The following is a 15000-nucleotide window of genomic DNA, read 5'->3' on the forward strand; positions in this document are numbered from 1 at the left end:
AATTGACTTGACTTGACTGAACCAAATGTATAACCCTTATAAATGTTAATGAGCACTGTACACACCTAGCCTGGTTGACACCAGACTCTTCTCTTCTTGTAACTGAGAGTGGGGGGTCTGGGGAAGCTTCATTCACAGCCCATTTCCAAGGGGCGTCACCAACGGACGCCGCTCAAATGCCTCTGGGTGCAATTGGATGGTCCTTCAACCAATCAGACCAACGATCCGGGTGACGTAGCAGCGACAGCGGCATCAACGGTTGCTGAGCTCCGGTGGCCGCCATGTTCAATGTAGGCTAAACAAGAAGCTGCTCGCCATCGCTGAGCTATCGTCATCGTGTAGAGCCCGCCCCAACGGCTGTGATTGGTGCCTCGATTTGGAAAAATTGGAAATGGGCTCTTGGCCAGACGGACTTGCAGAGCAAATCTCAAATTTGCCAGAAGTTGGTCAGGGTTTTCCCAGGCAAGTACACACTAGGGCTGTTGGAACGAATTCCGAAATTCAAATATAATTTGAATATTAAAAAAAATCAATACTATTCGAATGCTAAAATTACTATTGTAATGTTAGTGGTCCCTCTAGTGGACAGAATGTGTAACAACAACCACATGCCGATAGTGGCATTGGCGATCCATAAGCCTGTGTAATATCATAAATATTAATAACAGGATGAATTTGAGCATTTAATATTCAAATATTATTCGAATATTAAATAAAATAACAAATGGAATTCAAGTAGTATTATAGAGGAAGATTGACAGCCCTATTACACACCCAAATCAAAACTACAAATGTATAAGACTGCAATCGGCGTTCCCGAGAAGTATTGTAGACCCCACGTTTCTTCTAGGTTGTTTACCTTTGCTTCTCACCTGTACCGATCACTGCTCCAAACAGCGCCCTGAAGACCAGGTGGGCCACCCAGAACTCTTCTGATTGGCTGAAGATGAACCGATGGACGGCAGGAGGGAGGAGCCTCAAACTGAGCCTCTCCACAGCTGGAGGACAGACACAAACAGAACATGCAACAACCACAGACTGTAAAAACTGAAAGTGCTCATATTATGCTTTTTGGATTTTCCCCCTTTCCTTTATTGTGTTATATATCTTTTTGTTATAGGTTTACAAAGTGAAAAAGCCCAAAGTCCCCCCCAAAGGGACTTACCATCTCCAACAGAAAACTCTGTTCACAAACTGCTCCAAACAGCTCTGTTGTAGTCCAGCCTTTACTTCAGAGACAAACGTGGTCACTTTGGAACACATGTTATAATGCTCGCCTAGCTGCTAGCATGGCACGCCCTCATACTCTGCTCCTGACTGGCTAGTAGTCCTTACCTAGGTACTGTCAGGGCACACCCTCATACTCTGCTTCTGAATGGCTAGTAGTCCTTACCTAGGTACTGTCAGGGCACGCCCTCATACTCTGCTTCTGACTGGCTAGTAGTCCTTACCTAGCTACTGTCAGGGCACGCCCTCATACTCTGCTTCTGACTGGCTAGTAGTCCTTACCTAGGTACTGTCAGGGCCCTCAAACTCTGCTTCTGACTGGCTAGTAGTCCTTACCTAGCTACTGTCAGGGCACACCCTCATACTCTGCTTCTGAATGGCTAGTAGTCCTTACCTAGCTACTGTCAGGGCACACCCTCATACTCTGCTTCTGAATGGCTAGTAGTCCTTACCTAGGTACTGTCAGGGCACGCCCTCATACTCTGCTTCTGACTGGCTAGTAGTCCTTACCTAAGTACTGTCAGGGCACGCCCTCATACTCTGCTTCTGACTGGCTAGTAGTCCTTACCTAGCTACTGTCAGGGCACGCCCTCATACTCTGCTTCTGACTGGCTAGTAGTCCTTACCTAGGTACTGTCAGGGCCCTCAAACTCTGCTTCTGACTGGCTAGTAGTCCTTACCTAGCTACTGTCAGGGCACGCCCTCATACTCTGCTTCTGACTGGCTAGTAGTCCTTACCTAGCTACTGAGCATGTGCGACTGCCAACAAAGATGTTACAGCAGTAAAAGGTCCAACAGAGACCTGAACACAGGGTGAAAAGAGGAGCTGCAGCAATGTGCAGTACATGTCAACCTATTCTGATATAACCTCTAAATACAATCATGGACCTGAAAATGAGCATAATATGAGCACTTTAATGTGTTATGAGTGAAGCACTTTAAAGCTGAATTCTCTCTAATTTCCACTCCACCGGCTCCAAAAATAAGTCTGTTTCTATAGAAGTCTATGAGAAAATGAGCCTACTTCTCTCTTGATTTATTACCTCAGTAAACATTTTCATAATGAGTTTATTATCTCAATCTCTAGTTTTAAGTCTTCTTCAACACAGCGTGATGTTCATTTAGTAAATGATGCTCCCATTTATTTTAAAATGGACATAAAGCAGGGGATGCTTTAGGACCTGTCAATCAGGTCAGAGGCTTTTTTCTAGGTTTTCTGTCGCCCTTTTTCGTGCTTTCTTTGACGTTTTTCTGCTTTTTTTTCGCTTTTTCCTGCGTTTTCGACGCTTTCTTCTCCATTATTGTTGCGTTTTTGCCGCTTTTTTTCGATTTTTTTTTGTTTTTCTTAAAGGTTTTAGTTTTTATATTTAGTTCACGATAACATTAGACCCTAAACTTATTTTGGAGCGTTGTCCGTGTTTTCATTTTAAACTTTGACCCTTTGTGTTTTTACTTCAGCGAAGATAACTGGAACATTTTGTCGTCTAAAAATGTCTAGTTCAATGTTCTGCCAACCAAGCTAGCCAAGTTAGCTGGTTCAGCGTCAGTCAGCGTCCACTAAAAGTTCTGTTTTTGCCGATGATAGGCTCAGATTATTATTCTAAGTGTCTGACAACATTATGAAAGGGTCCCTACAGAGATATACATTTAGTTAAAGAGTAATATCCTTTTAGTTTAACATGAAACAGCCCCGAAATCACCATCACCAGACTCCATGTAAATAATCAGTACTTTTAGCGTGTATAGAGCCAGCATATTTCCTCATGTAAATGGGGGAATTAAGGGTTTATTTCAACCAAGCCAGAGTGGTGATTGTTGGAACAGTGGAAAGATGAACCAATACGGCCTTTGGTAGTTTTATTTGTTTCCGTCCACTTTGAATGAAGTGTGTTTTTACGATGATAAAATTACTGTTTATTTACATGAAGTTTGGTGCGTTAGCTGGTAACGGCCGTATTTGCTAGCTAAATTCGAAGTTTCAAAACGGGCAGTCCACCAACCAATGGGGCTGCTAGCGTTAGCTAAAAGTTAGCTTTCCAAAAAGTCTTAAGAACAGAAGCTGGTAAAGATTATACTCACTGCTGTGAGGAGCTGAAGGTCTACGTCGGTCAGAGAGAGCCATCATCCATCAAAAGTCTTCTATCAACAAGCTTTCAGTCAGTCACAGTAACGCTGCTGTTTTGATTTGATTTGTCAGTTGGTCCGTTTGTCAATTGCAGCTTGAAGTTTCACAGTGAGTGTAGACCTTTTTTTAAAGAATAATATCATTTTTGTGTAACATGAACGCCCCACAATCACAATCACCAAACCCACCAGACTCCATGTAAATAATCAGTACTTTTAGCGTGTATAGAGCCAGCATATTTCCACCAGACTCCATGTAAATAATCAGGACTTTTAGCGTGTATAGAGCCAGCATATTTCCACCGGACTCCATGTAAATAATCAGTACTTTTAGCGTGTATAGAGCCAGCATATTTCCACATGTAAATGGGTGAATTAAGGATTTATTTAAACCAATCAGAGTGGTGATTGTTGGAACAGTGGACAGATGAACCAAGACGGCTTTTGATAGTTTTATTTAGTTTCTGTCCACTTTGAATGAAGTGTGTTTTACGATGATTAAAGTAGTGATTATTTACATGAAGTCTGGTGGGTTGATTTGTCAGTTGGTCCGTTTGTCAGTTGGAGCTTCTTGAAGTTTCCACAGTGACGTAATTTCTTTGGTCTCCAGGCAACCCTCCAGGAGACACGACGAGGCAATACACACACACACACACAGAGACACATACATACAGACAGACAGAAGACACACACACGGACGCACGGACGCACACACACACACACACACACACACACACACACACACACACACACACACACACACACACAGAAACAGAAATAAAAAGAAGAAATGAAGGATGAAAAGAAGAAAAGATACCTCACAGTCCAGGTGGAGAAGGGCGGAGTTAGACGGGCTGTCAGAGGAGTCCTCAACAGGTGAGATGTCAGCTAGTTAGCATGAAGAAATCTAGCTACCGTTTGACCTGCTAACGTTACTGTGATGGATACTGAGAGGATCCTCCATTTTGAGAAATAATAACATGTATTAGTGACAATATCAGCAGTTTGTAAACATTAATATGTGAGAGAAATCCAGTCTGTTGATTATTTACGTGTGTGTGTGTGTGTGTGTGTGTGTGTGTCTGTCTGTGTGTGAGTGTCTGTATGTGTGTGTGTGTGTGTGTGTGTGTGTGTGTGTGCGCGTGCGTGTGTGTGTCTTCTGTCTGTCTGTGTGTCTCTGTGTGTGTGTGTGTCTGTCTGTCTGTGTGTGTGTGTGTGTGTGTGTGTGTGTCTGTGTGTGTGTGTCTTCTGTCTGTCTGTCTGTGTGTGTGTCTGTCTGTGTGTCTGTCTGTCTGTGTGTGTGTGTGTCTGTGTGTGTGTGTGTCCGTGTGTGTGTATGTGTGTGTCTCTGTGTGTGTGTGTGTGTGTGTGTCTCTGTGTGTGTGTGTGTGTGTGTGTGTGTGTGTGTGTGTGTGTGTGTGTGTGGAAAACTTGGAAAACAGTGACAAAAATGTCGGGAAAAGCTTAAAAAAACGTCAAAAGGGCAGAAAATTATTGACAGAAACTTCGTAAAAAGTGACAAAAATGTCGAAAAAGACGACCAAAACGTGGGATTTTTTTTATACATTTTGACCCAGAAAAACAAAAAGTTACATAGTCGATGCGGACGACAACACACAGTAGTTTGGAGGCCATTCCACAACAAAATAATGATGGAGGCCGTCCCGTTTCCCTCCCCAGGTCAGCGGGGCGCTCTGACCTCGCCCGCTGGAGGAAGTTCAGCGGTCACCTGTTGGAGGAGGGGCGGAGCCTGCTGCCGTTTGTTCTGGGGCTGCTGTTGGCGTCCGTGTACGGAGTCACGGCCCTCTTCCTGCAGAATCAGCCTCTGTGGCTGTGTGTCTACACCACGCTGACTCTGGCCGTCCTGGCCGCCTTCGGTATGGGACTGTCCGCCGGCGTCCGCGCCGACGTCTCTGTGCTGCTGCCCACACTCTGCTCAGGTATTTACAATTAGTTCTGACTCAACGGTTGAATTTTAGTTTAGTTTGAGTTAGTTTTCAGAGTGTGTTTAACATGAATTATCAACGGTAACTTCTGCATAGTCTCACATGTCCAGACCTTCCTCCACAGCTCTGTGGAGGAAGGTCTGACTAGTCCACCCAGCATTCCTGGATGGGAGAACAACCTGCTCTGGTTGATTGACATTTCTTTAAACCAATCACAATCATCGTGGGCGGGGCTAAGCTCCGGACGGAGCCACGGTGCCTCTGCTAAATAGTCTCAGGAAGGAACTTGTTTTGGTGGAACATGTGGACGTTCAAAAGTAGTTTTAGTCGTGCAACAGAAAACTCAGATTGGACAGATAGTCTAGCTAGCTGTCTGGATTTACCCATAGATAGTATATAAAATGGACCACCAGGTCCCGTGTCTCTGGACGGAGACCAGTGAAGTCTCTTTCCCGGTGATGGCTGAGCGTTACTGAGCAGCCTCCAACTGAGCTTGAAGACGTAGATGTGACGTGAGCAACCTGTCTGAAAGTTGGAAGTCTTCTGGTAGCTGTGCCAAGAGAAATCTCAATCATTCCCAATCTAGCAGAGACGGAGAGCGTAGGTATATGTAAGGAGATAACATAGACACAGGCTAATTATTGATCACTAAAATGATAGTTAACATTAGTAATTAAACTTAAACAGCTAATGGAAGTCCAAACTGCCTGAGAGCTTCTCCTGTACTATACGGTAATTCCTCTACTGTGAGACAGTAAGTCTCGTGGTTATGACCCAATCGTTAGCCTATTTTTATAAAAACGTCTGCTACGGAGCCATAACGTGAGCTACAAGGTAATGGAGCCTTTTATACATTGTCGTGTTTCTTTAGAAATAAACAATGGACAAATAGAGTCTTTAAACTCTTCAGATGTAAAGTTATTCTCTGTCAAAGTGACGTCAAAATGAATGGCAGTCAATGGGATGCTAACGGGAGGTGATGGCTTGGTAGCATCAAAATGGCGCCATAGGAGCTACGCGTTGTTGACAGACGCTAACCCCCTTGGATTTACCCTGCAGAGATCTGAGGAGCAGTTAACCATAGTCCTCACAAATCCACCGGAGGTTAACGCAGCAGTTAACGCTATCCGTTTGCTGTTGTACATTGAAGTTAATACTTAATACGTACATGAGTAAATGTACCCAGCTACATTTTAACACTGCTCACATGGCCGCACACAGCTCTCAAATGCAGTGCATTGTGGGATTGTTAGCAGGACTTTATAGAGCTCAACAGTCCCGCCCCTCCTCTGAGAGACTTTGGGTTCCTGAAGTAAATTTCCCGTTCATTTCTGCCATTGACGTCTGGAAAAATCTGTATATAAAGAGTTGTAGACCGTGCCTTAGGCTAACCAGACGGGACGTTACTCATAAGCATACAACATCTCATTTCGAGTAAAAAAACGAACAGAAAATACCAAAAAAGTAAAAGGTACAAGACTGTGTACATATCGTCATCTCAGAGCGAAGGAACTACTCATCCCATAAACCACCGCGCACCCCTGAACAAAGGAAGCTAACGTTAGTTTAGCTAACAGCTAATTGGGCTAACCGCTAGCTGAGACAGCGTGTAATAACTTTAAAAGTTATAAAATAACCGTTAACATATATAACGGCTGTTACGTCAGCTGTAGCCGGCTTTACCCAGCGTTAAGTTTGAGTTAACGTTATTTTAGACTGAATCAAGCTGTCAGCTAGCGGTTAGCCGAATTAGCTGTTAGCTAAACTAACGTTAGCTTCCCGGCAGAGGCGTGACACACAGATCGTGACTCGTGCAGTGTCGTAAATCATCGTGACGGATCGTGGAGGCAGCCGCCCCCCCCCACCAGCATGAGTTCCACCAATCAGAGGTATCATTGTGGGATTGTTCAGGATTGTGGGTAATGAAGTACTTATCCAAGACATCGCAAATAAAAGACATTTCTCTCTAAACAAGGGTAGTGCCCCATGATTTGTGGCGTCTATATGAGCATATACAATCGCTGAGTCATGTCATAGCTGGTTTTAAGTCTACCATCGACGGTTACCATTTTATGGCTTATACTGCAATTTGTCAATGGAGGAATTGCGTTGTATTTTGCTGGCCCTGCTCAGCCTATCACAGTGCCTCTCCTCTCTTGTGTTTCAGCTCACGGCAGGAAGTTCCTCCTCTTCCTGTTTGTGTCGCTGCTGCTCACCGGTCCTCTCAGCAACACCTTAAAAAACACAGAGCGAGCCGCCTCCAGCCTGCTGTGTAGCGCCGAGCTGGCAGCCAATCAAACACAAGAGCTGATGCAGAGAGCAGCCACGCCCCTTTACTGTAAGACCCGCCCACCTCCACCATCACAACAAAATACTGTTAAAAGTACTAATACTGTTTAAGGGTAACTTTGTTTTTGTTTTCAACCTGGACCCTATTTCCCATGTTTTTGTGTCTAATTGTCTGACTTGAAACTGGTCCAGTATTAACACAAAACTAGCTGCAATGTAACGCTACAGGACAGATGTCCAGTCAGCGTCCACTAAAAGTTCTGTTGTTGCTGCTGACAAACTCAGATTATTATTGTGTGTCTGACAACATTTTGGACTTGGAGTTTTTTTGTGATTGTTTTGAGCTAAAATCCTTGATTATGCGCCACGTTTTCTTAAAAAATGCGATGGAATATGCGGGATATTTATGCAATTTTATGCGATGAAACTGTGGGAACTTGCAAAAACGGCGGTTTCATCGTGGCTTCATCGCGGGGTTCGCAGCTTTTCAATGATGTTCACGTCGCGTAATTATGTCACTTCATAACGTTCCCATGGCAACAGGGGAAAACGGCTGCTCTTGTGTGAAGTAAACGCAACATTTTTCAACTTTCTGCTAAGATATATGGGACTTTTTTGCAACGAAAATGCGGGGATTATGAAATCATGCAAGACCTGCATATTTTGCGTGGAAATCTGCAATTTATGCGGCGTATTTGAAAAAATGCACCCCCCCCCCACCCCCCCGCATAAATTTGAAAACTTTGGCTGATTATGCATTGAATTATGCGATCTCATAATTCAATGCATAATCGCGTTTTTCTGGAGGGACTGCCTTTTAGTTAAAGAGTAAGATCCTTTTTAACATGAAACAGCCCCGAACTCCACCAGACTCCATGTAAATAATCAGCACTTTTATCAGGGTAAAACACACTTCATTCAAAGTGGACAGAAACAAAATAAAACTATCAAAGTCCGTCTTGGTTCATCTTTCCACTGTTCCAACAATCACCACTCTGGTTTGGTTGAAATAAACCCTTAATTCACTCATTTACATGTGGAAATATGCTGGCTCTATACACACTAAAAGTAGTTATTATTTACATGGAGTCTGGTGGAAATATGCTGGCTCTATACACGCTAAAAGTCCTGATTATTTACATGGAGTCTGGTGGAAATATGCTGGCTCTATACACGCTAAAAGTCCTGATTATTTACATGGAGTCTGGTGGAGATATGCTGGCTCTATACAGGCTAAAAGTCCTGATTATTTACATGGAGTCTGGTGGAAATATACTGGCTCTATACACGCTAAAAGTAGTTATTATTTACATGGAGTCTGGTGGAAATATGCTGGCTCTATACAGGCTAAAAGTCCTGATTATTTACATGGAGTCTGGTGGAAATATGCTGGCTCTATACACGCTAAAAGTAGTTATTATTTACATGGAGTCTGGTGGAAATATGCTGGCTCTATACACGCTAAAAGTCCTGATTATTTACATGGAGTCTGGTGGAAATATGCTGGCTCTATACACGCTAAAAGTAGTGATTATTTACATGGAGTCTGGTGGAGATATGCTGGCTCTATACACGCTAAAAGTAGTGATTATTTACATGGAGTCTGGTGGAGTTTGGTGATGGTGATTTCGGGGCTGTTTCATGTTAAACTAAAAGGATCTTACTCTTTAACTAAAAGGTCTATCTCTGTAGGGATCCTTTCATAATGTTGTCAGACACTTAGAATAATAATCTGAGTCTGTCAGCAGCAACAACAGAATTTTTAGTGGACGCTAACGGATGCTGAACATTAGTCCTGTAGGGTTACATTACAGCTCGGTCTGTATTCTCGTGCTCAATACTGGAGCAGTTTCAGAGATTTTTGTCTGTCACAGTCAGATGTTTTGGTTTGCAGCCGTGTTGGACAGAATCAGAGAGATCAGCAGCAACGCTCACGCTGTGGCAGGACGAGTCCAGCACCTGATCCTCGCTCTGACGGACGGCGTCCGCCACGTTGGTGAGCCTGAAGCTGCTCGTTTCGTGTAGAAATACAAATACAGGTTACGGGGTCCTTGAGAAGTCCCTCAAGAGCTTCTTTGAGGAGCTTAAATAGTCCTTCTCTCTAAAGATAATACAATCTTTATTACAACAATCATGTCAAGTAAATTAGAACTACAAAGATGAATCGATTAATTAACTATTAAATTAAGCTCCAACTATTTTGATAATCCATTAATCTCTCATTCCCCCTGCTCTGGCATTTCCCCCTCTCATTCCCCCTGCTCTGCCGTTTCCCCCTCTCATTCCCCCTGCTCTGCCGTTTCCCCCTCTCATTCCCCCTGCTCTGGTGTTCCCCCCTCTCATTCCCCCTGCTCTGGTGTTCCCCCCTCTCATTCCCCCTGCTCTGGTGTTTCCCCCTCTCATTCCCCCTGCTCTGGCATTTCCCCGTCTCATTCCCCCTGCTCTGGTGTTTCCCCCTCTCATTCCCCCTGCTCTGGCGTTTCCCCCTCTCATTCCCCCTGCTCTGGTGTTTCCCCCTCTCATTCCCCCTGCTCTGGCGTTTCCCCCTGCTCTGGCGTTTCCCCCTCTCATTCCCCCTGCTCTGGCGTTTCCCCCTCTCATTCCCCCTGCTCTGGCGTTTCCCCCTCTCATTCCCCCTGCTCTGGTGTTTCCCCCTCTCATTCCCCCTGCTCTGGCATTTCCCCGTCTCATTCCCCCTGCTCTGGCGTTTCCCCCTCTCATTCCCCCTGCTCTGGCGTTTCCCCCTCTCATTCCCCCTGCTCTGGCGTTTCCCCCTCTCATTCCCCCTGCTCTGGCGTTTCCCCCTCTCATTCCCCCTGCTCTGGCGTTTCCCCCTCTCATTCCAAAGACCAAACAACTAATCCATTCATCCCGAGAATAATCCACACTTTAATCCACCATGAAAATAATAATCTGTAGTTGCAGCCATGAAGTAAATATTTTGTAAATAAACGTATAACCGTGACTTTTGCCCTTTCAGCTCGCACTCTGAGAAACGTCCTCCACTTCCTGGTGGACATCGGTGACGTGTGCAACGACAAACTGGGCTCCCCGTACAGGAAGTGCCGAGCGGTGTTCGCCGATGCTCGAGCCGACTGCTCCGAGCTGCTGGGAGAATTCAACTTCCTGTGTGACATCATGGACAGCTTCCTGCCGCTCTGCAGCCTCACCCGCGGTGCGTTCACTTCCACTTCACCCACTCTCAACATCATTATGTTTATGTCGGTTTTATTTATTCTAAACTCCTTCCTGATGAGAATGAGAATCAGAAAGCTACTATTAAAGGTGCTCTAAGCAATGTCACAGCAACCATCTCCTCACTATCTGCTAGCTGCCTGTCCCCTGAACACACTGTAAAAAATATCTCACTATCTGCTAGCTGCCTGTCCCTTGAACACACTGTAAAAAACATCTCCTCACTATCCGCCACCTGCCTGTCCCTTGAACACACTGTAAAAAATATCTCACTATCTGCCTGTCCCCTGAACACACTGTAAAAAACATCTCACTATCTGCTAGCTGCCTGTCCCTTGAACACACTGTAAAAAACATCTCCTCACTATCCGCCACCTGCCTGTCCCTTGAACACACTGTAAAAAATATCTCACTATCTGCCTGTCCCCTGAACACACTGTAAAAAACATCTCACTATCTGCTAGCTGCCTGTCCCCTGAACACACTGTAAAAAATATCTCACTATCTGCTAGCTGCCTGTCCCCTGAACACACTGTAAAAAATATCTCACTATCCGCTAGCTGCCTGTCCCCTGAACACACTGTAAAAAAACGCGGTCTCTGTAGACAGCCCACCAAGCATGTATTGGTTTTTCTCATCCAGTGCTGAGTTATCTCTGCTTTTCTCCATAAAAAGGGACATAAATGATGCATAGCACTCCCTGAACCATTTATAATGACTTATTTCTATATATTTATGTATATAGTTATTTCAAGTATGTGTGTGATTGATGTGGGTGTGTTTGTGTATTTCAGAAGTTTAGAATTTTGCACGTTTTTGGCTTTTTTTCTTTGCACTTTTCAAATGGAAATAACAGAAACACACAGACGTATCTGTAGAAAAAAATTCATATAAAATCCATTTTTGAGTCTCTTGGCTGCTGAGACGTGTGGCTATGACCCTGTGTTGTCTGTATCTCACCAGATGTGTTTACAGCACGGTATTTTAATCATTTGACAGATGTATGACTTGGACGGAAATGAAAACCCTCCATTCTAGCCTCTGTAACTCTGTCAGTAAGACCTAGAATCACTCTGACACTGGTAACAACAACTTGAGAGTATTTCCTTTCCAATGATAAGAATATGGGAGCTGTACCACTTTTAATTTGGGTATGCTCAGTGTTTGTTTTTTTTTAGCAGTGGGGGCAGGTCCGAACCCCCCCCCCCCCCCATGAAACGGAGCTGACACTTCGCTGCAACACTAACTAATATATGTATTCACCTCTATTCACACACAATGAGGCATATTTTCTGTTGTGATTGAACTGTATTTTTTGAGTTACTATATAGGCCAACTTTGATCTTGACATATAGGCTAAGCATTCTGCAGCAAATCACAGTAAACCCACTATTAATTACATGATCTTAATGCAGTGTAACTACTTCAGCATGTAAATAATGCACCTCAAATACAAACGTGGGCGAGGGCGTTGAGCAATCGCTATTATAGCGAATCAACAGCCACGTGCAATTTAGCTCACAGGTGAAGAATACAAACAAGGAAAATCACCAGTTAACTTCATTTAAATTTGCAAGACCAGGCTTAAATGAACTGACAGCAGAAGTTATACCACTTACAGTTCTCAAGGACGTACACACACCATCTCAACCGGCTTATCATCCGGACAGCGCCCTCTTTCCATTCTCCCTTTTTCTGCCGAGTGACCGCGCTATTCTCTGACATGCACTAGCAATGCGGCCCTATTTCTGATACCGTGGGGGGCCGCCACGGTCAAATCAACATAGAGGAAACACTGGAGCTTTTTAGACACAAAAAGCATGGATTTCAAGCGTTTCTTAAGAGGTTTTACTGAAAGTGTGTGTGTGTGTGTGTGTGTGTGTGTGTGTGTGTGTGTGTGTGTGTGTGTGTGTGTGTGTGTGTGTGTGTGTGTGTGTGTGTGTGTGTGTTCCAGCTGGCGAGCTCTTCTGCATCATCCCGTCCTACATCGGCAGCCAGCTGAAGAAACGTCTGGCAGCTCGTAAGTTCATTCTCATGTTTTTAACCTTTGACAACTCTGAGGCTGCCGCTTTGCAGCGCTGGAAGATGTATTCAGATCCTTTACTGCAGTAAAAGTACTAATACCACCCTGTAGAAATACTCTGTTACAAGTTAAAGTCCTGCAGTGTAAATACTACTTCAGTTAGAGTCTGTGAGTATCATCAGGAACATGTAGTTAAAGTATTAAAAGTAAAGAAACATCCTCACGTTTTAGATTCAAACAGTCTGTCAATCACCTTTCTTTCTCTCTGGTCTGTCTGTTTTTCCCCTTTTCACCTTTCCCTTTGTCTCTTTCCGTCTCTCTCTTTCTGTCTTTCTCTTTCTGTCTCTTTCTTTCTCTTTCTGTATCTCTCTTTCCTTTCTGTCTCTCTCTTTCTCTTTCTGTCTCTCTCTTTCTCTTTCTGTCTCTCTCTTTCTGTCTCTCTCTTTCTCTTTCTGTCTCTCTCTTTCTGTATCTCTCTTTCCTTTCTGTCTCTCTCTTTCTCTTTCTGTCTCTCTCTTTCTGTATCTCTCTTTCTCTTTCTGTATCTCTCTCTCTTTCTGTATCTCTCTTTCCTTTCTGTCTCTCTCTTTCCTTTCTGTCTCTCTCTTTCTCTTTCTGTCTCTCTCTTTCTCTTTCTGTCTCTCTCTTTCCTTTCTTTCTTTCTGTCTGTCTGTCTGTCTCTTTCATGCTGTCCCTTTCTGTCTCTGTCTCTTTCTTTCTGTCTTTCTCTTTCTGTCTCTCTTTCTTTCTGTCTGTCTCTTTCTGTCTCTCCTTTCTCTCTCTCTCTCCTTTCTGTCTCTTTCTGTCTCTTTCTCTCCTTCTCTCTGTCTTCCAGCGTGACTTGTAGTCGTTATATTGTTGTCTAGTTTACTTTAGAATCAAACATCAGATTTTATAAACTACATGTGTTCTGTGAGCAGTAATCTAAATGTGTAAAGTAACTAGTAACTAAAGTAACTAGTAACTAAAGCTGTAACAGATGAATGTAGTGGAGTAACTAAAGTAACTAGTAACTAAAGCTGGAACAGATGAATGTAGTGGAGTAACTAAAGTAACTAGTAACTAAAGTAACTAGTAACTAAAGCTGTAACAGATGAATGTAGTGGAGTAACTAAAGTAACTAGTAACTAAAGCTGTAACAGATGAATGTAGTGGAGTAACTAAAGTAACTAGTAACTAAAGTAACTAGTAACTAAAGCTGGAACAGATGAATGTAGTGGAGTAACTAAAGTAACTAGTAACTAAAGTAACTAGTAACTAAAGCTGTAACAGATGAATGTAGTGGAGTAACTAAAGTAACTAGTAACTAAAGCTGGAACAGATGAATGTAGTGGAGTAACTAAAGTAACTAGTAACTAAAGTAACTAGTAACTAAAGCTGTAACAGATGAATGTAGTGGAGTAACTAAAGTAACTAGTAACTAAAGCTGTAACAGATGAATGTAGTGGAGTAACTAAAGTAACTAGTAACTAAAGTAACTAGTAACTAAAGCTGGAACAGATGAATGTAGTGGAGTAACTAAAGTAACTAGTAACTAAAGTAACTAGTAACTAAAGCTGGAACAGATGAATGTAGTGGAGTAACTAAAGTAACTAGTAACTAAAGTAACTAGTAACTAAAGCTGTAACAGATGAATGTAGCGGAGTAACTAAAGTAACTAGTAACTAAAGCTGTAACAGATGAATGTAGTGGAGTAACTAAAGTAACTAGTAACTAAAGTAACTAGTAACTAAAGCTGGAACAGATGAATGTAGCGGAGTAACTAAAGTAACTAGTAACTAAAGTTGGAACAGATGAATGTAGTGGAGTAACTAAAGTAACTAGTAACTAAAGTAACTAGTAACTAAAGCTGTAACAGATGAATGTAGTGGAGTAACTAAAGTAACTAGTAACTAAAGTAACTAGTAACTAAAGCTGTAACAGATGAATGTAGCGGAGTAACTAAAGTAACTAGTAACTAAAGTAACTAGTAACTAAAGTAACTAGTAACTAAAGCTGGAACAGATGAATGTAGTGGAGTAACTAAAGTAACTAGTAACTAAAGTAACTAGTAACTAAAGCTGCAACAGATGTAGTAAAGTACAAGTACCTCAACATCTGGTACTGAAGTACAGTACTGGAGTAAAAGTACTTAGTTACCTTCCAGCGCTGGCTGTTGCTTTTCTCCTCCAGCAACACTGGCAGCGTTTGAGCGAA

The 15000-nt window shown here is 43.0% G+C and overlaps 2 protein-coding genes across 2 annotated transcripts in view; one reads left to right on the forward strand and one right to left on the reverse strand.

The window, feature by feature from the left end:
* dcst1 (DC-STAMP domain containing 1) overlaps nt 1-3443 on the reverse strand; it is a 22172-nt gene extending 18729 nt beyond the window's left edge. Inside the window, exons 1-2 of the mRNA XM_036005798.1 lie at nt 3307-3443; nt 873-998 (exon numbers count right to left, since the gene is read on the reverse strand). Of these exons, the coding sequence (XP_035861691.1) occupies nt 873-998; nt 3307-3352 (172 nt within the window). The 5' untranslated portion in view covers nt 3353-3443. The remainder of the gene's footprint in view (nt 1-872; nt 999-3306) is intronic.
* Nucleotides 3444-4095: 652 nt separating this feature from the next.
* The window catches only part of dcst2 (DC-STAMP domain containing 2), a 36781-nt gene continuing 25876 nt past the window's right edge, over nt 4096-15000 (forward strand). The window contains exons 1-7 of the mRNA XM_036006350.1: nt 4096-4227; nt 5032-5291; nt 7465-7635; nt 9481-9582; nt 10567-10761; nt 12736-12801; nt 14977-15000. The exon at nt 14977-15000 is cut by the window's right edge and continues 190 nt beyond it. Coding sequence (XP_035862243.1) covers nt 4142-4227; nt 5032-5291; nt 7465-7635; nt 9481-9582; nt 10567-10761; nt 12736-12801; nt 14977-15000 — 904 coding nt within the window. The 5' untranslated portion in view covers nt 4096-4141. The remainder of the gene's footprint in view (nt 4228-5031; nt 5292-7464; nt 7636-9480; nt 9583-10566; nt 10762-12735; nt 12802-14976) is intronic.

The sequence above is a fragment of the Sander lucioperca genome, chromosome 10, assembly GCF_008315115.2.
Source record: "Sander lucioperca isolate FBNREF2018 chromosome 10, SLUC_FBN_1.2, whole genome shotgun sequence".
NCBI classification, from domain to species: Eukaryota; Metazoa; Chordata; class Actinopteri; order Perciformes; family Percidae; genus Sander; species Sander lucioperca.